The following is a 26,232-nucleotide window of genomic DNA, read 5'->3' as shown; positions in this document are numbered from 1 at the left end:
GATCATGGAGAAAGCAAGAGAATTCCAGAAAAATGTCTATTTCTGCTTCATTGACTACGCTAAAGCCTTTGATTGTGTGGATCACAACAAACTGTGGCAAATTCTTAAAGTGATGGGAGTACCAGACCACCTTACCTGTCTCCTGAGAAACCTGTACGAGGGTCAAGAAGCAACAGTAAGAACCAGACATGGAACAACCGACTGGTTCAAAATTGGGAAAGGAGTACGACAAGGCTGCATATTGTCACCCTGCTTATTTAACTTATATGCAGAGTACATCATGAGAAACTCCGGGTTGGATGAATCACAGGTCGGAATTAAGATTGCCGGGAGAATTATCAACAACCTCCGATATGCAGACGATACCACCCTAATGGCAGAAAGCGAAGAGGATCTCAAGAGCCTCTTGTTGAGGGTGAAAGAGGAGAGTGCAAAAGCTGGTTTGAAACTCAACATTAAAAAAACTAAGATCATGGCATCTGGCCCCATCACTTCCTGGCAGATAGAAGGGGAAGAAATGGAAGCAGTGACAGATTTTACTTTCTTGGGCTCCAAGATCACCGCAGACGGTGACTGTAGCCATGAAATTAAAAGACGCTTGCTCCTTGGGAGGAAAGCTATGGCAAACCGAGACAGCAAAGTAAAAAGCAGAGACATCACCTTGCCGACAAAGGTCCGTCTAATCAAAGCTATGGTTTTCCCAGTAGTAATGTATAGCTGTGAGAGCTGGACTATAAGGAAGGCTGAGTGCCGAAGAATTGATGCTTTCGAACTGTAGTGCTGGAGAAGACTCTTGCGAGTCCCCTGGACTGCAAGGAGGTCAAATCAGTCCATCCTAAGGGAAATCAACCCTGACTGCTCATTGGAAGGACAGATACTGAAGCTGAAGCTCAAATATTTTGGCCACCTAATGCGAAGAGAAAACTCTCTGGAAAAGACTCTGATGCTGGGAAAGACTGAAGGCAAAAGGAGAAGGGGATGACAGAGGATGAGATGGCTAGATAGCATCACCGATGCAATGAATATGAACTTGAGCACGCTCGGGGAGAGAGCGGAGGACAGGAAGGCCTGGCGTGCTATGGTCCATGTGGTCACGAACAGTCGGACACGACTGAACGACTGAACAACAAGAGGATAAAAATATAACCAGAGTAAAACCTAGCAGCGGTGCAGTTTTTAAAACGCAATAGCAGATTTAACACAGCAGAGCTAAAAAAGCTGGAATGCTAAAATGCTAAAAATGTCTGGGAAAATAAAAAGGTCTTCACCTGGCACCAGAAAGAGTACAACATCATTCTGCCAAATTAAATTAAAATTCTACCACCTCATTTCTGCATAATGCTTGAGAGACTGCCTTCTTCCGTATAGGCTTTCCAAGTCTCTATGTTCTGCAGGGGAGGCCTTGCTTACTGAGGTCTGTTTGGCTGTGTTGTGGAGGAGGGTCTTCTCAATTGTGCCCACCATGTGGAATGATCTCCCCACTGAGATCAGGCCGGCTTGTAGTGTGGAGCGTTTCCACCAACAACTCAAGATACATTTGTTTTCCCCAACATTTCCCTGACCACTATCATTTGCCAGCTCCCCTGGTTATTTCAATGAGGTTTTTTAAATCACTGTTTGATTGCTTTAATGATTGGACTTATTGCATTTTATCATGATATTATCTTGTAAACAGCATTGGGACTATTTCTTTCTAAATCCTGTGAAAATAAATTTAAAAATGTGTAGAACAGCTCTAAATATCAAGCGATTTGTCACCTTATTTTGGAGCTGGCAGACACAGTAATACTAAGGCACTTTCCGGTGAGGTAGGTCAGCCAATGGGAGGGGGGGGAGAAGCTATAAACTAGAGCAGTGAGTCTTGTCAGTTGTGAAAAATCAACTCTGTCAAAAAAATTTGCACACTCCCAATTTTTACAAAGCAGAAGAAACAGAAAGAGAACTGTTTTTTTTGCACCTGCATACTACTGAGTGTTCCATGGTAACAAGTGTCATACAAGATTGAGGAATACATGTGCGTATCATGCACGTGTATTCTTCAGTCCTCTGTGGCACTTGTTACCATGGAACACTGGATAGTGTGCAGGTGCAAAAAAGGCAGTAAGTGCAGCAGACACAATAAAGCAAGGAAAGAACAAGCAGATCCTGAGGGGAGAGGGAATGCCCCTTCATAGCTCACAGGATCCTGGGGCAGGGGATGGGATGGATCTGAGGTGGACATCGGCTGAAACGTCTCAGGAAGGAGTTTCCAGATAAATATCTGAGAATTTCCTTTTTGCAGGCTCCCCTTATATTGTTGGGAAATTTCAGACCCTCCCCAATATTTGGTAAAGTGCCTCTCCCCCAATTTTTGTGGTGTAGTGGTTAGAGTGTTGGACCAAAACTCAGGAGATCTGGGTTCTAGTCCCCATTCCGCCATGAAGCTCAGTGGGTGACTTTGAGCCAGTCCCTCACTCTCAGCCTAACCTATCTCACAGGGTTGTTGTGAGGACAGAATGGAGAGGAAGAGGATCGTGTATGCCACCTTGGGCTCTTTGGAGGAAAGGCAGAAAATACATGTAACAAGTAAATTAATGAATACGTTTCTCTCTCCATCCATGAACAGGGTAAAGAATTTCAAGCACAATTGTGGATCCAGTTTTAATTCTGTCAAACATCATTGTAATGTTGTTGAAGACAGCAGACAGCTTCGCCTGTGCTCTTTCCCATCCTCCTCTCCTAACGTATCACTTCTTCCAGCCAGCGGTATGAACGATACAGCTTCATTCAGTTATTAGCTGAGCCAGAATTTCTCAGAATTGTTTTCTTTTTTGCCTCCTCCCCAAATTGTTAGGAGGATTAAGTCCCCTGGAGAATATCCAGCAACCACACCCCCATACCTCAAATTTGACACCCATAAATAAGGTGAAGAATTTGAGAAGACTCAGCCCCGTTGGGACTCCTTGCCCGCACCAATATTTGAACCCAAGAGCCCAAAGTTCCAATCCTAAATCTAGGGCCCACTCTCCTCCCCCTATATCCCTCCACCTCCAGTAGTCTCAACGATTCCTCTCAGGTCCACACTTGTACAGTCTAAAACAGAACGTGGAGTCTTCTGCTTATAATTCATCCTGACACTGACAGTCCCCCAATTAATGGCTCATTATGAGTATTTTTTCTGCTTACTATGCTATTCTCTTTCGAACTGTGGTGCTGGAGAAGACTCTTACGAGTGCCCTGGACTGCAAGGAGGTCAAATCAGTCCATCCTAAAGGAAATCAACCCTGAGTGCTCATTGGAAGGACAGATAATGAAGCTGAAGCTCCAATATTTTGGCCACCTAATGCGAAGAGAAAACTCCCTGGAAAAGACCCTGATGCTGGGAAAGACTGAAGGCAAAAGGAGAAGGGGACGGCAGAGGATGAGATGGCTAGATAGCATCATGGATGCAATGAATATGAACTTGAGCACGCTCCGGGAGAGAGCGCAGGACAGGAAGGCCTGGCGTGCTATGGTCCATGGGGTCACGAAGAGTCGGACACGACTGAACGACTGAACAACAACAACATGCTATTCTCTAACACCCTAATGCCTTGATGTCTACTTAAATGGAGCTCCTCCTCAATTATTTAAAAAGGGTAACATCTGGAGTGTGTGTGTGTGTGTGTGTGTGTCTGTGGAGAATCAAAGAATCATAGAATAGTAGAGTTGGAAGAGGCTTATAAGACCATCGAGTCCAACCCCCTGCTCAGTGCAGGAATCCAAGTCAGAGCATCCCTGACAGATGGCTGTCCAGCCTCGTCTTGAACGCCTCCAGTGTGGGAGAGCCCACCACCTCCCCAGGTCATGGGTTCCATTGTTGTATTGCTCTAACAGTCAGGACTTTTCTCCTGATGTTCAGCCAGAATCTGGCTTCCTGTCACTTGAGCCCATGATTCCGTGTCCTGCACTCTGGGATGATCAAGAAGAGATCCTGGCCTTCCTCTCTGTGGCAACCTTTCAAGTACTCGAACTTAGCCTTGTAGGGACTCGGTAACATTTATCCAAAGCTTGATCATTGCTTCACCCTTTCTAAATGTGACACACAAAAATATTTGTAAGTTTCCGGTATAGTTTCTTGAGTAAGTAAGAAAGAAAACAGACACACCATCAAAGGCAATTTCTCATTCAGGATGTGCAGCCAACAGATTGAGACTCAGCTGCATATTTATGCGGTAAATTAAGCTTCCTGATTTTCAGAGGGAGCAAAGAAAAACAATCTCATGTGCAAAAACGAGCTTCTGATTTCGGGTGTTTGAAGGGTGTCACACTTTAACACCATTGCTTTGCAGACTAATACTCTGTTTTGCTCGTTCTCAGCAGATCACTTAGATTATTGTCCTTTTAGAATGAGGTTTTGCACATGGGAGGCTGGATTAGAACTCAACTCCTTCTGCACAATGGAGAGGGTGAAAGGGAAGGAAGAGCATTGTAAGGCAGTGGAGTAGGCATTGCTAGGAAGTTTTAAGGGAAAGTGATTTGGGGGCAGTGCAGGGACTGCAAGCCATCAATGTGATAAATCAAAGCCATCAATCAATATGAAGAATCCTGAATTAAAACAGGTCAAAATCTATCCAGTAGAGTGTGGCTCCAGGTCACTGTAGCATTTTAACAGTCAAAATATTACTAACCAGGGGCTGATTTGGAAAAGAATTTTAATTGTGTAGTTATCATAGTTTGCTCCACGCCATTAGGGGTGTATGAAACACTTACCTGGTTCCGCTGGGGCGATCTGCGGTGAGGGGAAGGCGCTCCCCCCCCCGGAATCCTCCCTGGCCAGCTCCGCTCTGTGGCGACTCTGCGGAGCTGCCGGCTCGGGCCGGCCGCAGCCGGAATTCCGGCCGCTGTCAGGCTGCTGCAGCCGCATATGGCGGCCGCTACGCCGGCTGCTATTTGCGTGGCTGCCAGCCGTGATAGGCTACGTAAATACTTATGTAGCCTATCACGGCAAAGAGCAGGGGCGCAAATGGCGTAGCGGCCGCCGTTTGTGCACCTGCTATTTGCTATGATAGGCTACGTAAGTATTTACGTAGCCCATCACGCTAAAGCAGCCATGCTAAAGCAGCCTCACTGGAGTCCGTGGCGGAATTCTCTGACATCCCTACATGCCGTGTCTTATTTTCATGGTGATTTTATTGACCATTTGAAAGCAGGTAATGGGCCAAAGTTTAAGAGCCAGACTAGGCATGATGTTAAAATATTTTTGGCATAGAATGTGCATGTTCTTAAAAGTGAAGAAGTCAGGGCCTGTTGCAGGTTTTTGAGGGCCCATGGACAAGACACCCTCAATGGGCCCCCTTCCTCAGTAAGTCTAACTTCTCACCATCATTGTCATTAACTGCTGTTGCTCTTTATCTTCTATAGATGATGGAGGAATCTAGCCATGGGGTGTGTGTGTGGAGTTTGTTGAGCTTTTATCAGCTCAGCCCCCTGGACTCTGGCCCACTTGTCTGCAAACTGGCCTCACTCAATCTGCATTGGGTCAGGCCAGCTCACAGATTTTCCTCTTCCCCATCCCTCATAAATAAAAAGGTGTGCAGACTGCCACTGCAATTTGCATAATTTGCACACATTATGGCTGGAGTTTGCACAAAATAAGCAAATTATGGCTGGAATGTGTGCAAATGATGTGAACTTTGAATTTATGAGGGAGACCCCCCCCCCATTCCTGGATTCTGGGAAAGCCCTCAGCTTGGCTTGCAAATGCAAGCTGAGCCAGGTGGGCAGCGAGGATGCGTCAGGCCCCCGAACGGCTAGATTTTCAAATGACAGACATGCCTGTTATCTTCTTTCTCATCATTGCTACAGCTTGCTTGACAGGCAAAGAGCAGGTAAGCAGTAAGAGGAGGGTGAAGAAACAGGTTGCAGTGGGGAAGAGGCGGAGCAACCTCAGAGGGCTTTTGCTAGTGGGCCCCTGCTGGGGTGTGGGTCCTCAGCAGATGCCTATCCTGCAAGTAACAGTTGCTGGGGTGGGGGTGATAATTGTTCAGATCAGAGCAGGTGAGGAGGGGGAGTTTAACCTTTTCCTCCCCTGTGGCGGTTCTGAGGAAAACCCCTCCTCTGAAGCTTCTAGTTGCATTGAGAGGGATTCCCCATTGGTGCCAAGCGTCAAAGGAGTAGTTTTCACTGGACTGCAGCAGGGGAGAAAGGGCTAAACTCCCTCTTCCCTCCTGCTGCGACCCCCGTAATTAACAGCCTGTTCCCCTCAGCAGCTGCTACTTGTCTTACACATATGCAGTTAAGTGCAGTGATGCATTTAAGATCACGCCTAGCTTGACCCTCAGAATCATCATTTATCCCTTTTTTCTCCCTCTCGTATAATGTGCAATTATTAAATTCAAATTCAAAATCTATCAAATGGATATAATAAATGGTCAACAGCGTATCAAGCAACACGTTAAAATATCGTAAGAATAGAATCAGCAAACTCAAGAGATTATTGGTTGCACTTCCCCCCAAAGAATGCCTTGAAGAGCCAGACCATCACCAGGCTCTGGAAGCCATGTGGTGAGAGAGCCACAGAGGACTCTAGGGAGGGTGTTTCCTCCCCTTCAGTGAATTTCATGGATGCTGTCTCCTACCAATGCAAAGCGGGGGAGGATAGTTCCAGCGCCGGACAGTCCCTGGCATGCAGGAAATGTGAGAATGCCCCTGGAGCAAAAGAGGAAAGCAGAACATTAGAAGGTGGAAGCAGAGAAAGAACCGGAAAATAGACCTAATGGGGAGAAGCAGGAGGGCCTCTGTATCAAAGTGAGAGCACATTCTGTACCACGGAAACCCCAAAGATATATCCATAGCCTTGCAGCCTAAGATAAGTTAACTTAGGGTGCAATCCTACGGCCGCTAGAGAGTGCCTCGACGGCCATAGGATTGTTTGGTTTTTGGGAACCAACCTCAGAGCCTGTGCTCTGAGGTCGGTCCCCAGAAAACCACCTCCCAGAAAACCACCTCCCTCATAGGCGGCACTGATCACCCCCAGGCTCCACACTCAGAACAGCAGCATGGAGCAGGGCAAAAGGGGGTGTTCCTGGGGCTGGGGAGGGGAGTGTAAAAGTGCTGATGCTTCCTATGCGTCGTCTGGCCTCCCCCCCCCCCGGCTCCGAAGTCCCGTGGCTAGACAGCTGAAATCAGCCATCTAGCCACAAATGCAGGGCAGCTGGAGCAAGGAGGAGAAGGTCTCCTTCGCACTCTGCCCACCCTGCATTGGACATGCGGTCACCTTCACATTCGGGGGCAGGGCAGCTGCCTATTCCAATAGGATTGCTCCCTCCAAGGCATTCATGGGAGGCATGTTTCTTCTTTTCTTCTCTCCCCTGCAGCCAGCCACCTGCAAATCTCCAGTAAGCCTTTCTCGGGGGTAGAGCCCTCAGTAATGTGGGATGGACTGTGGCAGATGCTGGGGAAGGGAGAATCACCCAGAATTGGCCTTGGAAACTTAAGTTGACTTATTGTAAGGAAGTTAAGTATATTTCTGGTCTATGTCACTTTTGAAGATTTTTTTTTTTTAAACCCATTCCAGTCCATTTCCGCAATACAGCTTCAGGTATTGGGTAGTATAGAAATGCAATAAATAAATAAATAAATAAATAAATAAATAAATAAAACAGTTCTTTAAAAAAATATCAAAATACATAGTTAAGCATGTATTTGTATATGTATGTAAATATGTACCTTGTCTCCAAATACATATTTAAATGTGTATTTTGATGCAGTATATTTGCTGAGAACTGCATTGAAACATTCAAAGAAGTTTGAAATCTAGTGGGAAGTTTAGTTTTGATCTGCCCATCAGTCTAAGAGGTGCAGATCAGGTTATTATTTCATATTTGCACAGATCAAATTTCTCAACCCTCTCTAGTTGTCTTCTCTCCTTTTGCTAACACTCCTTCAAATCCTTCAAACCCATCTTCTTTCTTGACATCAGCTTTGTTTTCCCACAGAGGGCAGCTCTCTTATCCACTGTAGACTGCTTTATATCACAAAGTTGTAAACAAGAGAGATCCAGATACATTCCACGGACTCAGTGACGCTAAATACCTGGAGTGCATAGCCTGGCTCACACTGAAAGGAGACCACATCGTTCACCAGGTATCTCTCCCCAATCTTCAGACCATTACTGGGGACGTTGGGTTCTGGGCAACTGGATAAGCCTACAGCTGCAAGAAAGCAAGAAGAGGTGAATGAGCGAATGTGTGTTTTTGTTGGGGTGTGCCCATATACATGTACACCACCTGCTCTGTCGAAATCAGGATGTAGACTGATGCTGTGAGATGAGGAAATTTATGCTGGTATGATTTGTCCAATATTTGAGAATGTTTCTTTGGTATCAGTTTGAGTAAACAGCTGGATTTTATATTTTCAAATATGGAGGTCCCAGGTGTAAGGTGAAATAATCTCAGTACCTGGCAGAGTCTAATTTGAATGGCTGCAGCCACCTCCCACTTTCCATCTTAAGTCTGTATTAAGACTCTGTGGCTTTAACATCAGCCAGTTTTTTCTCTCCCACGCACCAGCCACATTTTTTTGTTTTACCATTTTGCCTGATGAAGGGTTCTGAAGAACTCGAGAACTTGCATGATATTTTGTGACCTTTTGGTTGGCCTAGTAAAGGTATTAGGCTAATACAGATTTTAGAATGTTTCTTTAGAAGTGTTTATTGCACGACTTCAACTCCCACTTTGAAAAAGTGAGGGCCTTCAGAGTAGGGATGCCAGAGGAATCCATCCAGAGGGGTGAGTTCACTAAGCGTTCATCAGCTTGGCCCCCAGACTCCAGCTCACTTCCCTGCGAGCTGGCCCAGCTTCGTCTGCATTGAGTCAGGCCACCTTGCAGATTTTCCAGAGTTACAAAGTTATGGAAGTTGCAGCTGCAATTTGCATAATTTGCTTAATTTGTGCAAATTGCAGCCCCAGAATTTGTGCAAATTGCACAAATTTGAGGCAATCCCCCCCTGAAATAAGTTCCCAGTTTGGGGGAAAAACCCATGGCTCAGCTCATGAATGCAAATCAAGCCAGGTGGGCACTAGGGATCCGTTGGGCCCCCAAAGGGTCGGACTTTCAAGCGACAGACAACCCTACTCCAGAGTAGTCCAGGACTTTTTGATGCCTATTGACTTCCCCCTATTGCAGGGTGCTTGAGTTTTGCCATCCCTGTGAGATTTTCTTAGAGGCCTTTTCTTGGGCGTTGCTTGTGGAAGGAAGACTCAAGCTTGCAGCAAGTCCTGGACCTGGGACTTTGGAGATGTCAAGGGTAGATTAGGGACATATGAGCTATTCATTCCAGTTCAGTTTTAGTCAGGATTTACCCAGTTTACACCTCCTGAACTGAACATAGACTTGAACAAAATCTGCAGTTGAAGTCCATAGATCTACGAGCTTGCGATGCGATTTGCAGAGCAAAAAACAAAAAAGTGTTCAACAGCATGTGTACATTTGAAAAAAACACATCATGGAAAAATACATACTTTGGAAAAATGGGTACAAACACACTTTAATCAATGAGAGGAGAAAGTGTATATTTCAAAGATGCACACAACTAATGCATACATTTTGAAAAATATGCATGAAAACATGTACGATTTTCATGCGACAAGAAACAAAGACTGCAATCTAATACGGACATGAATTGGAATGAGCTTCATGACGGAATTTGGAGAATATTGATGAGTTCAAATTTTGCTTGTATGCACATCCCTAGGGTAGATTCAGCGTTTGTGCCCTTACCCAGCATTGACCAAATGGGGAACTGCTGGGGATCAGTCTCTCAATATCATTAGGCCACAGCAGGTCAGGAGACATTCCTTTAAACCCTACAAGGCAGGGGATTGACAACTTGGTGTCCTCCATATGCTTTGGACTACATTTCCCATCATTCCTGAACGTTCTAGGGATGGATGAATCTGACAGTTTGTCTTTCTCCCACAACTGCATTTTTCCATCCCAAATATGAAGACATTTGCAAATGTTGGTAAATTCTTATCAAAAACAAACTGAAACAAAAATTTCAGCCATCTCCATTGGCACTGGCCAGATTTAAAATGTAATAAATACAAAAATAATGATAGGTACAGAAATTCTTGGCATGGAGAAGATCATGATGTACCTGCCTGTTAAAGATGAGGAACCTGTCAGAAAAAAGAGGTGGCAACCCTAATTCAGCCCCATAAACATGGATGAATACACAGGGATTCAAACTCGGACTTTTAAGAGCAAAGCACTCAAAGTCCTCAACCTGGATGGATGAATCTGTCAGTTTTGCTTTCTCCCATGTTCATTTTTTTTAAAAAAAATCTCAACTTCTTTCCATCCTGAAGAAATTTGTGAATTTTGGCAAATTCCTATAAAACGCAAACTGAAACCAAATTCTCACCCATCCCTACTGGGTGGGGCTGATGGGAGTCATAGTCTGAGACATCTGGAGGCCACCAGGGTTGCCTGCCCCTGAAGGCTATCAACTCAGGCATGCCCCACTTTAACTAAACCTCTGGGGTTAGTAAACACGTTAGGAGGGGGAATGCACAAGTCCCGCTCTCCTCTGCTGTCACTTTTTTCACCTCTGCTTGCGGAGGCTGACTTTCTGAAGAAGAGAGTCTCAAGTCAAGGGCACAGGGATGACAATGGAGGGGAGTGGGTCTAGCATGCTCCCACTCCTCATGTGTTTACTATCCTCAGATACAGAACACCTGAATGCGGCTTAAACCTAAATATGCATAACTAAAATATCTGGACATTCCTCCCCTGTTTACCTCTGTCTCCCCCGTCCCCTGTTGTTTTGCCTATGTTGAATTTTAGATTGTAAACCCCTCAGGGCAGGAACCTGATCGGTGGTGTTTAATAAATGCATTAATAAACAAACAACACTATCCCTGATCAAAAGGTTTTATGGATGTTCTTAGCACTCCTAAAACTTGCAAACTCTGACCAGAGATGACAATGAGACAAGAGAAATGAGTATGTAGCTCTGGACTCTTAAAAATAACTGTTTCCAGGAGAAGAGAGAACGCAGACATTGACTGGCAAGCAAACCAAAGCCTAGAGCGGAGCTACTCATCTTGTCTTTAAGGCAGCCGATGCTGTGCGGACTTCACCTTCCTCTTTTTGTGCCAGAATTCAAGTGCGTCTGGAAATGGCTGGCTAAGCAGCTTTCTCCTCCTTTTGCTCACACATGGGAACTGAACTTTAAAAGGGGATTGATTCCTCCCTGCTCTTCACTGGGGAACTATGTTTAACAGTTTACACTCGAAAGCAATCTTTGCGGGGGGGGGGGAAGCAAGCTGCTCGTGTGGGGGGGCCTTTAGCAATACACAGCATTTGTTTCCATGGGGCGAACATATGGAGCTGCTGTACTGAGTTAGACCACTGGTCCACCCAGCCACAGGCAGTAGCCCTCTACAGTGACAGACAAAGGTCTTTTTCAGTCAGGCTACTACTGGACATCCTCTTATGGGAGTTGCTGGGCACTGAACCTGGGACTTTAGGTAAAGTAGAGAGGGAATGCCAATTTCTGGGGGGGGGGAGTATCTGAGCTGGCAGAATTGCAAGCTGAGAAAAGAAATCATGATGAAGTGACACACACTTCCAGACGATGAGGTGCTGGGATCCTCTTACGTGATGCCTGGACTTGTGCACTAAATGACCTGACCTTGCAGGTAATTCTCCAATCAGAATACACAACAGATCAGCAATTCATTCAGGGGCCCAACGGACAGCCTTTTGGAGGGCAGGCAATTCTTAGTCTAAGGACCAAACTAGACATAATGGTAATTGTGTGGCCGCAGTTAGTACATCTCATTTTAAAAATCGAGATAGCAGCCTTGGGGGTGGGCAAGCAGGACTGGGACTGCATTGCACAGAGAGGGGATTCACCCTCTCTCCCCCACATGCCATAGTCCCAGTGGAAATCCATCCGCACGAAGCTGGTATTTTGGCCTGAGAGGGAAGCTTCCACTACCTCCAGTAGGAGCTTCCCTCCTGATTCAGATAGTAGCTCTGGAGGTGATTGTGGTAGCTAGAGCAATAATTTAACTCTTCTCTCTACATACAGCAGACCTGGTCCTGCTCATCTCCCCTGCCCCCGGCATAGCTGCTATTCAGATTTTAAAAACGAGGCACTCCAATTACATTGACACGATTAACATCATGTCTGCTTTGGCCCTAGAAATAAAGTTTTCAGGGTGTGTGTGTATGTCTAATGTACTTCCAATTCTACATCTAGTGTACCTCTAGTGTACTTCTAGTGTACTTCCAAGTACTCCCGGTCCCAGATGTCAAGAATGTATATGTCCTATATGGAAATGTATGCATTACGTCTGCTCTTGATCTTTGTTTGGTGAATGAAAACTAACAGGACTTTGATCTCATTTCTGAAACCGACCTCCCCAATGGGACTCTCTCAAGCAGCTGGCATCATCCCTTCACTTTTCAGCCACTACGAATGGTGCAGCAACTGCTCTGGTGTTCCCAGCCAGACATCTGGCTGTCAAGGCAGTGGCTAAGTTCACAGGCTTCACGCCTCTGTGATCAATGGCGCATCAGCCAGGGAGCTGGCGATTGCTCCATAGCTTGACGGACACATGCTGTGTCTGCACTGGACACCTAATCCTGAGTCCTTTCCTGGTTTAGTGTTTTGACGGGGAGGGGCTGGAGCTCAGTGGCAGAGCACGTGCTTTGCGTGCAGAAGATCTCTGGTTTATTCTCCATTTGAAATTTTCTCTGCTAGCAGGACTGGGAAAGGGCTCAGTTCACTGGTAGAGCACATGCTTTGAGGTCCCATGTTCAATCCCCAGCATCTACAAGGCTTCATGTAGCAGGGCTAGGGATGGCAGAGAATTCCGCCACAGATCTCGGTGAGGCCGAATGCCAGTGCATTCGCCCCCCCCAAATCTGGCAGAATGGCCTGCCCCCCGCCCCCCTGCGGATCCCCCCCGGGACGAGACTTACCTGGGGAGGATCTTCTGGGTGGCAGCGGCTCCAGTGGCGGCGGTTGCGGCAGCTGGTCTTCCAACCAGCTGCCACCACCGCCATTTGCAGTGTTGTTGTTTTTTTTTTACAGAGACGTGATAGGCTATGTAAGTTTTTACGTAGCCTAAAACATAGGGATGTCAGAGAATGTCGCCACGAATCTTGGGGAGGGCGAATGCCAGCGCTACGCTATTTAGATGCTACGCTATTTGCGTTCCCCTTATTTTCGCCGTCTTAGTCTACGTAAATGTTTACGTAGACTAAGACGTGCCAAAATAAGGACCGCAAATGGCAGCGCCCATGGGCACCGCCATTTGCGTATGCGCATTTTTTTTCTTTTAAATCAGCCGTGATAGGCTACATAAACATTTACGTAGCCTATCATGGCTGACTGCAGGGATGCAAACGGCGGCAGCTACGGCTGCCGCCATTTGCGTCCCTGCTAGCCAGCAGCCGGATGTCTGGCTGCTGGCGGAGCTGGCTGGCGGCTCCACAGAATCCCTGTGGAGCGGAGCCAGCTGGCCAGATTTTCAGGGGGGAGGGACGGAGCGCCTCCCCCCTGGCCAGAATTTTGGGGGGAGGGATGGAGCACCTCCCCCCCACCACAAATGTCACCATTCGAAAAGGTAAGTGACTTTCGTACATCCCTACTAAAACGTCTGGGTAAAAAAAAAAAAAGGTGTACACAAATGTCTACGTAAGTTTTTACGTAGCCTAAAACGACTGGGTAAAAAAAAAAAAAAGGCTTATGCAAATGGTGGCGGCTATGGCCGCCGCCATTTGCGTTCTTTATTTTGGGCCGTCTTAGTCTACGTAAATATTTACATCCGCTACGCTATTTACGTTCCCCTTATTTTTTCTGTCTTAGTCTACATAACTATTTATGTAGATTAAGACGGCAAAAATAAGGAACGCAAATGGCGGCGGCCATAGCCGCCATTTGCGTACGCGGTTCCCCCCCCCCCCCCAAAGCCCTCCGCGGCTGGAAATCTGGCTGCGGATGGGTCTGGCCTGGCTGGGCCTGGCCGGCTGCTCTGCAGAGCTGCCACAGAGCACAGCCGACTGCGGAGGATTCCGGGGGGGAGGAACAGAGCGTCTTCCCCCCCATCAACATAATCCGCGAAAGGTAAGTGGCTTTCGTACATCCCTAAGCAGGGCTAGGAAAGACTTATCTCTAAGAACATATGAAAAACCATGCTGGATCAGATCAAGATTAGGGGTGGACGAAAGTCCCTTACCTGTCGTCGAAGGACGTTCGCGGTGGGGGGGAGGCACTTCGCTGCTCCCCCCGCGAAGTTCAGGCTGGGGGGGAGGCTTCCCGCCTCATCCCGGCTGAAATTCAGGCCGGGGGGGAGGCTTCCCGCCTCGCCCCGGCCGAAATTCATGCCGGGGAGGAGGCTTCCCGCCACGCCCGGCCGCGAACGCGAAAGTTTTTTAAAAAAAAGAAAAACGCCCCCTGATAGGCTACGTGACGATTCACATAGCCTATCACGGCTAGATCTGCAAAGTCAGCCGTGATAGGCTACGTCAATCGTCACGTAGCCTATCACGGGTGACTTAAAAAAAAAAAGCGCGTACGCTAATGGCGGCCCCCATAGGGAGCCGCCATTCGCGTTCCTTATTTAGTCGCTGTAGTCTACGTAAATGTTTACGTAGACTACGGCGAAAATAAGGGCAACGCAAATAGCGTTGCCCTTATTTTCACCGTAGTCTACATAAATCTTTACGTAGACTACCCCTGCCCAAATAAGGAATGCAAATGGCAGCACCCATGGGCGCCGCCATTTGCGTATGTGCTTTTTTTTCCCCCTAAGTCAGCCGTGATAGGCTACGTAACGATTTACGTAGCCTATCACGGCTGACTTTGAAAATCTAGCCGTGATAGGCTACGTAAATCGTTACGTAGCCTATCACGTTTTTTTTTTCAATTTACTTTTTTATTTCGCGGCTGGGGAGACGGGGCGCTCCCACCCAGCCTCAATTTCGGCGGCGAGGGATGGGGCGCCTCCCCCCGAGCCTGAATTTCGGGGGGAGAAACGGAGCGCCTCCCCCCCCCACCGAACACAGCTGCGGGACCAGGTAAGGGACTTTCGTCCATTCTTAAAAGAACATGCTGTACATACTTAAAATGTTAGGATCTATTCCTGGCATCTCCAGTTAATAATCTCTGTCTCTTATGCCTAGGGACGGATGAATCTGTCAATTTCAGTTTCTCTCCAGTTCCCATTTTTCCATCATCATCATCATCATCATATTTATATCCCACATTTTCCCCAATATTGCGACTCAAGGAGGCTTTACAACATCAGAAAGTTGTACAGTTAAATCATATAAATAGAAATATTAAGTTCAGTTCATCTTGAACTTTAAGAATTTCTCTGGTCTTAAGTTCCATTTGTCCTATATCTCCTAATACACACAATTGTGTATGCACTTTGGCTAATTAAACATTTTGGAAACCAAGTTTCCTAATATAATGCATTTTTGGATGTTAGTTCCTCTGATAAATGCATTTGTGTACAAGTCTTTTGACTGGAAAATTCCATTACAAAATTCAGAGAAGAGCAAATTTGAAAAGGCAATGAGTTTTGCTCCACCAAGTCATTCAAAAGTCCAAATTAGGTAAATTCACATTAAAATGTGGCATTAAAATGTTTACTGAATGAACTCCCCTTGTGCCACCCTTACAGGAGTCAGGGAAGTATATATGCCCTCAATTTTAATTCAGAAAAAGAGTGCAGAGTGTCCCAGAATTTTGAGAAAGGCTGTGTTAAAGTGGAGTCAACAGAATTATGTAATCATTATACGATAATGGCATGCATTCACAATAGTAAAAGAATAAAATATACCTTAATTAATCTTTTAAATCAATAAGCCAAAAAGAATATGCATAGGTGAGAATGGGGCTGAATTTTAGGGGTATTTTGCAGGATGCTTTCACTGCCCATATGTGTTAAAACTAGGAATCATCTTTCCAAAGTTCCATACATTTTTCTTCTTTTTAAGTGTTGCATTTAAGGTTTGTGGGGTCTATAGTTTTCCACAGCAATAAGGCATCAGTAGTTGCCATGACTATGAAACAGATCTCTCTTCCAGCATGGATTTTTTAAGTCCCACTGAACGCTCTTCTTTGCTTTCTGCATATTCACCAGTAGGGATGCTGGTAGGGATGTACAAAAATCACTTACCTTTCGGGGATTATGCTGATGGTGCGGGGGGAGGCGTTCCGTCCCTCCCCCCCGGAATCCTGGCCGGCCAGCTGTGCTCCGCAGCGATTCTGCGGAGCCGCTGGCTGGCTCCGCCAGCAGCCAGACATCCGGCCGCTGGCTAGCAGGGATGCAAATGGCGGCGGCTATAGCCGCCACCATTTGCGTCCCTGCAGTCAGCCGTGATAGGCTACGTAAATGTTTATGTAGCCTATCATGGCTGAGTAAAACAACAACAACAACAATGCGTGTTCTTTATTTTGGCACGTCTTAGTCTACGTAAACATTTACGTAGACTAAGACGGCGAAAATAAGGGGAACGCAAATAGCGTAGATGCTACGCTATTTGCGTTCCCCTTATTTTCGCTGTCTTAGTCTACGTAAATGTTTACGTAGACTAAGATGTGCCAAAATAAGGAATGCAAATGGCGGCGCCCATGGGTGCCACCATTTGTGTTTGTGTGTTTTTTTTTTTAAAGTCAGCTATCATGATGTTTTTTTAAAATCTAGCTGTGATAGGCTACGTAAATCTTTATGTAGCCTATCACATTTTTTTTGTTTTTTTTTAACGTGGAAATGGCGGTGGCGGCAGCCGGTCGGAAGACCGGCCGCCGGAGCCGCCACCGGAGCCGCCGCCGCCAGGAAGATCCACCCCAGGTAAGTCTCATCCTGGGGGGTGGGTGGGGGGGGGGTGGCAGACCGTTTTGCCACCGATTTCGGGGGGCCGAATGCGCTGGCATTCAGCCTCCCCGAGATCCGTGGCGGAATTCTCTGACATCCCTAGATGCTGGAGAAATTCGAGAAGGACTAAAATGAACTCAGATTTTTAAGAATTCGACCTGTGGAATCCGCTGCGGAGCAACCCCCTCAGGCTGTGTGGAGCCCTTGGACTTCTGGATGATTTTTTTCTTTCCCGAAATGTACGCATATAAATTCATAGGAAAATATGTAAGTTTCTGCTGAGGAAACACTGAATGGAATGGGGGACAATACGCTAAGTGTACTGAGGTAAATTATGTAAATACTTACATAAATACTTACATAATTATTTACGTATTTTTCCGCATGATGAAAAAAAAAATTCGCATCCGTCTGTGGGTGGATGATGGAACAAAAGGCACCTGACAATCCACGAAACACTGATGGAGTGGATTTCACACAGTCCGTACATCCCTATTCACAGTCCGTACATCCCTATGTGCAGGCAGTCACTGCCTGCACATCCCTGGCCCTTTTAATGCAATCATGAGGACTAGAAGCTTGGAAGGGTTTTACACTCCACTTTTCAATTTATGCCAAATTACACCCTACATATCTACCTAAATCCTATATTTGCATGATGACTGCTACACAGCGCTCACAGCCTTGACAACCAGAATAACACTGCACAAGAGTATCCTTACTTTTGTACTCGAGGTGGAATCCTGCGGCAGAGACGCTGATGTCAGAGTAGAAATGCAAATAGAGCTGATTGGAGGTGCTGTTCAGCAGTGCAGGGACTGTGGTTCCTGGCGGGGCGATGGGAGGTACACAAGAGGCAGAGATGTCAGCAGAGTGCACTTTTCAGTAATGTCATAGTGGATCCAGACCAGGTCTAAATCCCTTCACCAGACACTTGAGGGGAGGGGCGGGGGTGTCATTTTTTTTCAACCACATCCCATCTCTGGTAATTAAAACAAGGAAGGAGGAGTCAGCTGGGGGGCTCCAGACCAGCACTAGAGGGCCTCAGAGGTGCCCCTGGACCTCTGTGTGCTCTTAGAGATGTCACTGGGAGCACAGTGGGGCTGAGGGACCTCAACAGTTCATTACTGAGCCAGTAAAAAATAATAATACGTTTGGACAACCAGCAGATGTGCAGTTAACTGATCCGTTTTAAATGGAGCAACACTAAATTGTACGTAGGTGCTGCCCGTTGCTACTGTGCACCCCTCCTTCTGCCCTGCTGCCTTTGGAGATCAGGGCAAAACCTTCCTGTTACTGAAGCCGCATCTGCATGTCTGAGAAGGCAGCCCTTAACGTTTTTGATCGGGCTCCAATGAGACTGGCAGGAGGATACTCGGAAATGCAGCTTTCAAAGGGCAGAGACGCATGTCTCATCACATCAAGCATTATTCAGTCAGACTAACGGATTTGCAAAAAGGATTTGGAGATGAGAAGGCATGGGAAGGTAGAGGTGAGGGAGAGTCACGGGGGAACCTCCGGCACTCTTCTCCCTTGTTTGCTGGCTAAATAATGACCTGGGGCCTGAAATGAAAGGCGCAAAGGGAGCCTTGGAGGAAAGAGGGCAAGGCTTCTTGTGGAAGTGGCCCAGAAAGCTTTCCTGAGTTACACCTGCTGAATTTTTAAACATAAAAATGAATTCAGACTCTCATTGCAGGTAAAACCACCAGTGGAGTTTTGAGAAGGTAGGAAGGGAATCTCTCCTTCGATACACTGCTTACACTTTCCCCACGGGGTTTTTGAGTACACCGCATGCCCCCTCAAGGTTGTAGTCCATTTTGTAGTCAATTTTACCCTTGACAAAACCATGCCATAGAGGCCAGTCTTACTGCTAATCATCATTTTCCCCCTGCCCATCAAGCTCTCTCTGTCCCTCCCTCTCATGTGCACACATGCGTGCACACATGCACAGACATGCATGCACACATGCGACCCTCCTTCATCCTGCATTGGCCCCTTACTCAGCCTCACCATCTCCCGTACCCCACAATTCCCTCTTCTGCAAGTCAAGAAGGGGGCTGGAGCAGGCCCAAGAGACCCGCCACTACAGCGCAATCATGACATGCAATGTTGCACCACCACCCTGGCCCAACACCCGAGCAGCAACTCAGAACAGCGCAACCGGAAAGTGTGGGGCCTTAAATGATTCAGTCGGATGCAGAAGTGGAGGAGGAAGGATAGAGGTGTGGCAACACTAGGCCTAAATGTTGGCAGGCCTCGTGAGACCTCCACCCTGCACCATTGCAACTTACAAAGAACCAGAAGAGGTGATTGCTAAGTGGCAGTGCCCCAAACCCAGGCCACATCACAGGATACTAAGTAGCCTGTGTCAATCAGTCTTGAGAAAACGACAGCCCTTCCCATAGGCTGGAATGAGACACTTGGGAGCAAACACGAAATTCCCAATGTTGAGTTTCCCCCCAGCATGCAAAGAAGGAAATAGGGTGGAATATTATGGGGGGGGGAGATGCTGTGGATGGGAGGGGGAATGCTCAACCTTTCTGCTGCCTTCCCTGTGCAACTCTTCGCTTATCCTACTGCTTTCCCTCATTTGACAGGGGAACTCAGTCTCAGATCTCACTACAGGAAGAGCTGTGATGGCAGGGAAGAAGGAAACAAGGTGTGGGTCTCTCGACAGAGGTGGGTTGTTGTTGTTTTTTGCTCCTAAGGACACCAGCCTGGAATACTGAGCCCAGGGAGTGGCTGAGACTGTCATGCTCGCCACCTCCTCCTTCCACCCAAAAGACTCCTTGCTCGGTAAGATGCTCACAGCTGTAGCCTATTCTGGGCCAGCTTCAGAACCTACCTGAGAAGCTGCCCAGCATGGTAGCTGTGTTATCCCCACCATCAAAGACCTCTAGTGAATCCCAGTTCTGTTCGGTGACAAAACTGATCACTTGGATCTGGGAACAGAGGAAGGAGAAAAAAAGAATGAAAAACCATTGACTGATTACATTCATATCCTGCCTTTTTTTCCTCCGAGGAACCCATGGTGGTTTACATGGTCGTCCTCCTCTTCATTTTATCCTCAAAGCAACCCTGTGAGGTAGGTTAGGCTGAGAGTCAGTGGTTAGCCCCAAGTCGCCCAGTGAACCTCATGGCCGAGTGGGGATTAGAACTTGGATCTCCCAAGTCCCAGTGCAACACTCTAAATACTACACAACACTGGCTCTCATATGTGGCACATTAACAATAATATTTTAACAAGTAAGCCATATGCAAACATCAACAGCAGCAACAACAACCCTTAAGGCTGTCATTTTCAAGCTTTCCATCTATAGGTAACCTTTCTATGTTGACTTCAGTTTTTGTGAACTGCCCAGAGAGCATCAGCTATGGGGCAGTATAGAAATGTAATGAAGGAAATGACTTATCTGCTGAGGAACCCCTGCATGTCTACGCAGGAACCTCTTCTGCATTGAAGAGGTCTGAAATGCATTGAAGAGCATTGTCTGGCTTTTCCTAGGGCAAAGTTTCAATTACTGTGGGGCAATTGGGCCTCATGGCCACCCCAGAGAAACTGAGAGCATGCCCTGAAATACATCGAAAACACTTGCAAAGGCCTGCAGAGGAATATTGGCAGTCTTGGGCGCACTGTCTTTCTGGGAAGCTCATCTGCTACTACTGAGGTTCTCTTTCAGGAAACCCTCTTAAGAAGGCCAGATACTCCAGGGTTTCCAGGAAGACACACAACTATCCTAAGACACAGCCATTAATTAGGATACAAATATGTCCTGTGGATTCATCCTCCCAAGAATGCAATATGGATGGTGCATCAAGCTTATTTCTTTCCACAACATTGCAGGCTGAACTACTAGTCCTGATGGCTCTAGGAAGCCTCTGAGTTCAGAAGCAGCCAGGTACTGAAACCCAGTCACTGGGAGTAGGGATGTCAGAGGAATCCGTTTGCAGGGTGGGGCTTGACAAGCTTTCATTGGTTTGGCCTCCTGGACTTTGGTCTCTTTTCCACTAACTGGCCTGATTCAATCTGCAGGTAGTCAGGCCAGTTAGCAGATTTCCTGTGTTTTTTAATTTGCATGAATTATGGCTGAAATTTGTGAAAATTGGTGTAATTCGTGCAAATTACGGCAGTAAATTATGCAAATTTGCACAAATTCCAACTGCAGTTTGTGCAAATCTTTGTGCAAATTGCAGCCCGATACAAAAAAATATGCACAAAGTCCCTGGAGTTTGGGGAAAACCTATGGCTCGGGCCACAAATGGAAGCCAAGTCAGGAGGGCAACAGAAGTCTGTCAAGCCCCCAAAGGACTGGATTTCCCCATGACGGACATCCCTAGCTGGGAGCAAGAATAGCATAGGGATCTTTCCTTCTTGTCATATTTGTGGGCTTCCCAGAGGCAGCTGGTTGGCCACTGTGGGAAACAGGATGCTTTCTTTGGCCAGATGGAATGTGGACACCACACCAACATCGGATGCAAATCAGCCATTCCTGAGTTCTCAGAAAAACAAAACAGAACAGCACCTCCTTGAGAGAATGTAAAGGACTAGTGGTTTTCTCCAAGGGAGACAGGCACACTGAAATCTGCTAAAACCTTCATCCATGTTTTACTCTGGCTGTTTCTTTACTGGACATTTTGACTGCAACCCATTGAATAATGGTCTCCCTCTGGCTCAGGGACGCACAAACATTTTGCCCCTGAGGGCCTCATTCAGAGTCCACATGCACAAACACACATGCACACACAGAAAGATGCAGACACTATTCCCATACACATACACATTCCTCCCACACACGCACACATACACACACAAGGACACACACCAACACCCACATAGACACACATGCACTGGGAGTGGTGAAGGGATGCCCGCAACCCCCAGGCCAAAGGTTGTGCATCCCTGATCTAGCTGTACCATATCTCCCCCTCCCTTTTGCCTGAATACAAAATGTGTGTTAGGGGCTCAGGGTCACGCAGGCTGGCCCCACTCCCAGTGTCTTCTGCCTGGCTTCTTTTTTGCCAATCTTGCTGGGCTCACTTGAATGCAAGCGGAACTCTCTGTGAGATCAGGGATTCTGGTTTATCAGCATTCCTAGTTGTGTGGGGAGGGGTGGTGGTGCTAGTACTCATGAGTAGAAGGCCCCATTCGGACCTCCCTGGTCAGTACAGGGTAGTTGGGGACTGAGGGGGTGGGGCCTGGGCTGGCCCTGTCATTAGACAAAGTGAGGCTGTTGCTTCAGGCAGCAGATGCTGGGAGGCAGCAAGATGTTGGAGGAGAGAGCTGTGTGTGCCACACAGCCTGCCCGGTGCCCCCTGAGCTGGCCTGCTGCCTTTGGGTGCAGTGGAGGAGGGATGTACGGATCCCTTACCTGGCTCCATGTGCTCCGTCTCTCCCCCTGGAATCCTCGACGAGGGGGGAGGTGCTCCGTCCCTCCCCCCGGAATCCTGCCTGGCTGGCTCCGCTCTGCGGCCAAGCTGCGGAACCGCTGGCCAGCTCCGGCCGCCCGCAGCTGGACATCCGGTCGCTGGGCAGCCCTGCAGGGATGCAAATGGCGGCTGTCATAGCCGCTGCCATTTGCGTCCCTGTACTTAACCGTGATAGGCTATGTATTTACGTAGCCTATCAAGGCAGGGGGACAAACCCCAGTGTACGCAAATGGCGGTTACATTACTTACATTAGTAAGTAATGTAAATACTTACATAGCCTATCACGGCAGGGGAGAAAAAAACCCAGCATACACAAATGGCGGTAGCCGCCATTTGCATACGCTGGGTTCCCCCCCCCCCCGGCGTGATAGGCTACGTAAATACTTACGTAGCCTATCACAGCCTCCTCAGGGACGCAAATGGTGTCCCTGCGTTAGCCGTGATAAGCTATGTAAGTATTTACATAGCCTATCACGGCTATGAAGAGGAGGAAGCGAATGGCGGCCGCAGGACGGCTGCCATTCGCAAAGCAGCGCAGACGGGAGCAGGTAAGTTCTCCGTTTCGCACGCCTTTTGTGGGGTGGGGGCTGCGGGGACTTTGTCCTGCGCGCCTTTCGTGAGTTGGGGGGCGGGGGCTTCATTCCGCAATGGATTTCAGGGGATTCAGTGCATTCGGCCTCATCGAGATCCGTCGCAGAATTCTCTGACATCCCTACAGTGGAGGAGGTGGTCCCAGTGGCCATGTCGAAGCAATATTCAACTGCCAGCCCAGTTGGCTTTTGTACATGGAACGGGAGGCGGCTCCATCTGGTCCTTTGCTTCAGGCAGCAAAATGTATTGCACCAACCCTGGGCGGGGCTGGTGCATGCAGGGATATTGGGAGCAGGGCCAACATGCATTTGTATAACCTCTTCAGGCATAACTCCTGAACAGGGCTTTGGGGATTCTTTGGGAGTCTTCACTAGCCCCTTGTTGCTTCTCATCAACATCAGCTTTCTAGTCCTTACATTCTCAAGTACTGCTGTTTCCAGGAGACAAAGAGTAAATCACTAGGGACAAAGGATCAATAGGGAAGATATATTGGTGTCCACAGGTCCGACGTCAAAGGCAGGCATGGTTGGGCACCTGCCAAGGGCCCACATTCCAGCAGCAGCCCGCTGATAAAAGCACCCTGGGCTTGCCCTCCTCTTCACCAGTGCAACCTGCTCGTTCATGGGTCCCTTGTTCTGACCAAAATGGTGGTGGTGCAGAGGAGTGGGAGATGCCGCAGCCTGCTTGCTCCCTGGCTCTGGCAAGCAAGTGGCAGCAATGATGGGGAAGGACGAGGAGCAAGAACAGCTGGGGACAAGGGCGGTGAGAAGGCAGGCTCTGCGAGGCAGGGGACCCATGGAGCGGGTCTTGCCCAAGGGCCCACAGAAACCTGGAGCCAGCCAGGGGTGCTTATATAAAGAGAGGATCAAAATTCTCACGGCAACAATGTTGCATAAAATTTGAATAGAAAGCATTGGTTTTTAAAACACAATATAAAGTAAGGCAGGGTTCAACATCTGAAAACTTCTAAAATACAGAATTAAAATGTAGCACCAAAGGTCTAAAATATTTTCAATATGTAACTCTGGAAATTCACAGTGGCTAATGGGTAAATGGTCATTTCATCTGTTTAGCGAGACCTTCATCGTGGCTGAAGGCTGAACAATTATTCCTGATATTCTAGCTTTCTTCATGCAGTGAAGCTTCCGGTTTTGTTTTTGGTGGGGGACAGCATTTAAACAGGCACCCCTCCAGCAGCAATTCAAGTAAAACTTATCCAGTTGATCCTGAAAACTGCATAAACTGACTCTATCAGTTTGATAACTGATCAAACTGATAGAAAACTGCATAAACTGACTCTATCCACCTCCATCTTCTCTGGACATGCTATGGGAAACACTTGGATGAGAGATTCATTCTACAGCTGTGCAAAATTTCTTCTCCTCTGCTCAATGAAGCAGAGGGAAAAGGTGCATGTCAGAGGAGTGATAATCAACCATGACCTCTGGTGTTCTAGCTTGTTTTCCTCCTTGATTTATCCAGAATCACAATTCTGAGAAAAACTTAAAGCAAAAGCAAAAAACCAAAAATCTTTAGAGCCCATCCTGCTGAAATGCTAATGACCCCCATGGAGCCTTTACCGATCGCTGTGGCCTCTGCATAATTATCCCCCGAGTAATTATTTTCTGTATCACGGAAGCAAGAGTTGGATTCACTCCCCTCTCCCAGCTCCCCAACTCTCCCTTTTTGGAAAGGCATAAACACTCTGATGTTCTAATTCTACATTGATGTGCAGGATTTCAGCAGGGATCAGCATGTATTTACTGCCTGGGATATAAATTAATTCACTCAGGGAAGAGCTGCCTCTGGAATGAATAATTCATACCAGAAGCGCTAGCGAGTGCACTGATTACATAAAATTCTCATTGGCCTGACACTGCCTCTGTTCTGCCACGAAGAACGCTTTTGTTTCTACCACCTCCTCTGATTTGCCTCTGTTTAACCTTTATCTGTGGTACAAAACGGGATTTAATGGATGTCTCAAGGCGTGGGGGATGGATGGACCAGGGTCTGAGTCCAGTTTTGGATGCATGTTCTGCCAGGGGTGTAGTGGAGCCGGGGCTCACAGGGACGTAGTGCCAGAACTTTTTTTTTTATTATTAGCAGGGAAACTTATTTCATCTACCACCCCGCTAACAATTCTCTGTTTCTTCTGAGCTTTGGAGCAATCCTCACAGTAGCTGCGGGGAAAAGAATTTTCCCTGCAATAATATCTTGTTTTGTGTTGTAATGTAAAGTACTTCGGGCGTGGCTTGGTCTGGAAGGGCAATGAAGACCCATTGGCTTTACAAAAGACCTGCTCCCAGTGGAGATGAAAACTGCTAGACCTCGTTCGTTGGTATGGATCAACACAGGGGCTTGCATTTTGGAGGTGTGGCTATGGGGCTGTCATGATGAGCACCTGCACTTCAACATTTATCACTGCGCCACTGTGTTGGTCACCAACCCAGCCCCCATGTAAAGGACTGTGCAGTCCCGGGCATTTGAGAGCAGAGCAAGGAAAGACAGAAGAGAAGCAAGACAAGTGGGCTTGTAGCCAGCAAAAGGAGGTCTTCCTGGTCGCTCAGACCAGTGAACCATTGGCCAAGCTGGCTGGGAATTATGGGAGTTGCACTCCAACATATCTGGAGGGCACCAGGTTGGGGAAGGCAGCTCGCAGGTTCTTGTCAGGTGAGTTTGGATTTTTAAACACCTTCTTTCCCCCCCCCCTCCATTTACACACGTCTGTCCTTCTGCACACTCAGGAAGTCGCCCTCAAATGTCAAAGAGGTGACCTTTTTTTGGAATGGCTGTTTCACTTCTAAACTGATCATTACTTAACCACCTGGGGTTGCGTGGCGATGGCAGTGGGTTTCAAACTTTCTGGAGGGGCCATAGCTCGGTGTGATAGAGCACATGCTTTGCACACAGAAGTTCCCAGACTCCATCCCCAGCTCCTCCAGGTAGGGCAAGGAAAGAATCCTGCCTGAAACCCTGGAGAGCCACTGCCTGTCAGTGTCGACAATACTGGGCTAGATGGACCCAGGGTCTGACTCAGGATAAGGCAGCTTCCAATGTTCCTGTGTTCTGCCTTTGAGGAACTCTTCAGATTGTTTGTTTGCTGAGGAATTCCTGCATACACAGAAGAGGATCCTGGAGTATATTCTAGGGCCCGCGCGCACTTGGTGCAAGAAGCTTGCTGGGCCTCCTGCATGGACTGAGCCCAAGCAGACACTCAACATTTTATGGGGGTTGTACATCGCCCAGAGTGGCTGGGTGACCAGTCAGATGGGCGATTAATAAATTTAATAAATGAAATGAAATGAAACATTCTGCTGCAGCTGCACAAAGCCGGGGGAGATCAGCAGC

General features: G+C 47.4%; 1 protein-coding gene across 2 annotated transcripts in view; it reads right to left on the bottom strand.

Annotated features, from left to right (window-relative positions):
* The window catches only part of CSMD2 (CUB and Sushi multiple domains 2), a 916,430-nt gene that overhangs the window by 136,677 nt on the left and 753,521 nt on the right, over positions 1–26,232 (bottom strand). For both annotated transcript variants that reach the window (XM_084814421.1, XM_084814422.1), the window contains exons 36-39: positions 19,711–19,807; positions 17,588–17,692; positions 8,056–8,174; positions 6,600–6,669 (exon numbers count right to left, since the gene is read on the bottom strand). In XM_084814421.1, coding sequence (XP_084670547.1) covers positions 6,600–6,669; positions 8,056–8,174; positions 17,588–17,692; positions 19,711–19,807 — 391 coding nt within the window. The remainder of the gene's footprint in view (positions 1–6,599; positions 6,670–8,055; positions 8,175–17,587; positions 17,693–19,710; positions 19,808–26,232) is intronic.

This window comes from Heloderma suspectum, chromosome 10 (genome assembly GCF_057233095.1).
Source record: "Heloderma suspectum isolate Gila_16-S chromosome 10, 16-S_ref, whole genome shotgun sequence".
Lineage (NCBI taxonomy): Eukaryota > Metazoa > Chordata > Lepidosauria > Squamata > Helodermatidae > Heloderma > Heloderma suspectum.
This window is presented reverse-complemented; position numbering and strand designations above follow the sequence as displayed.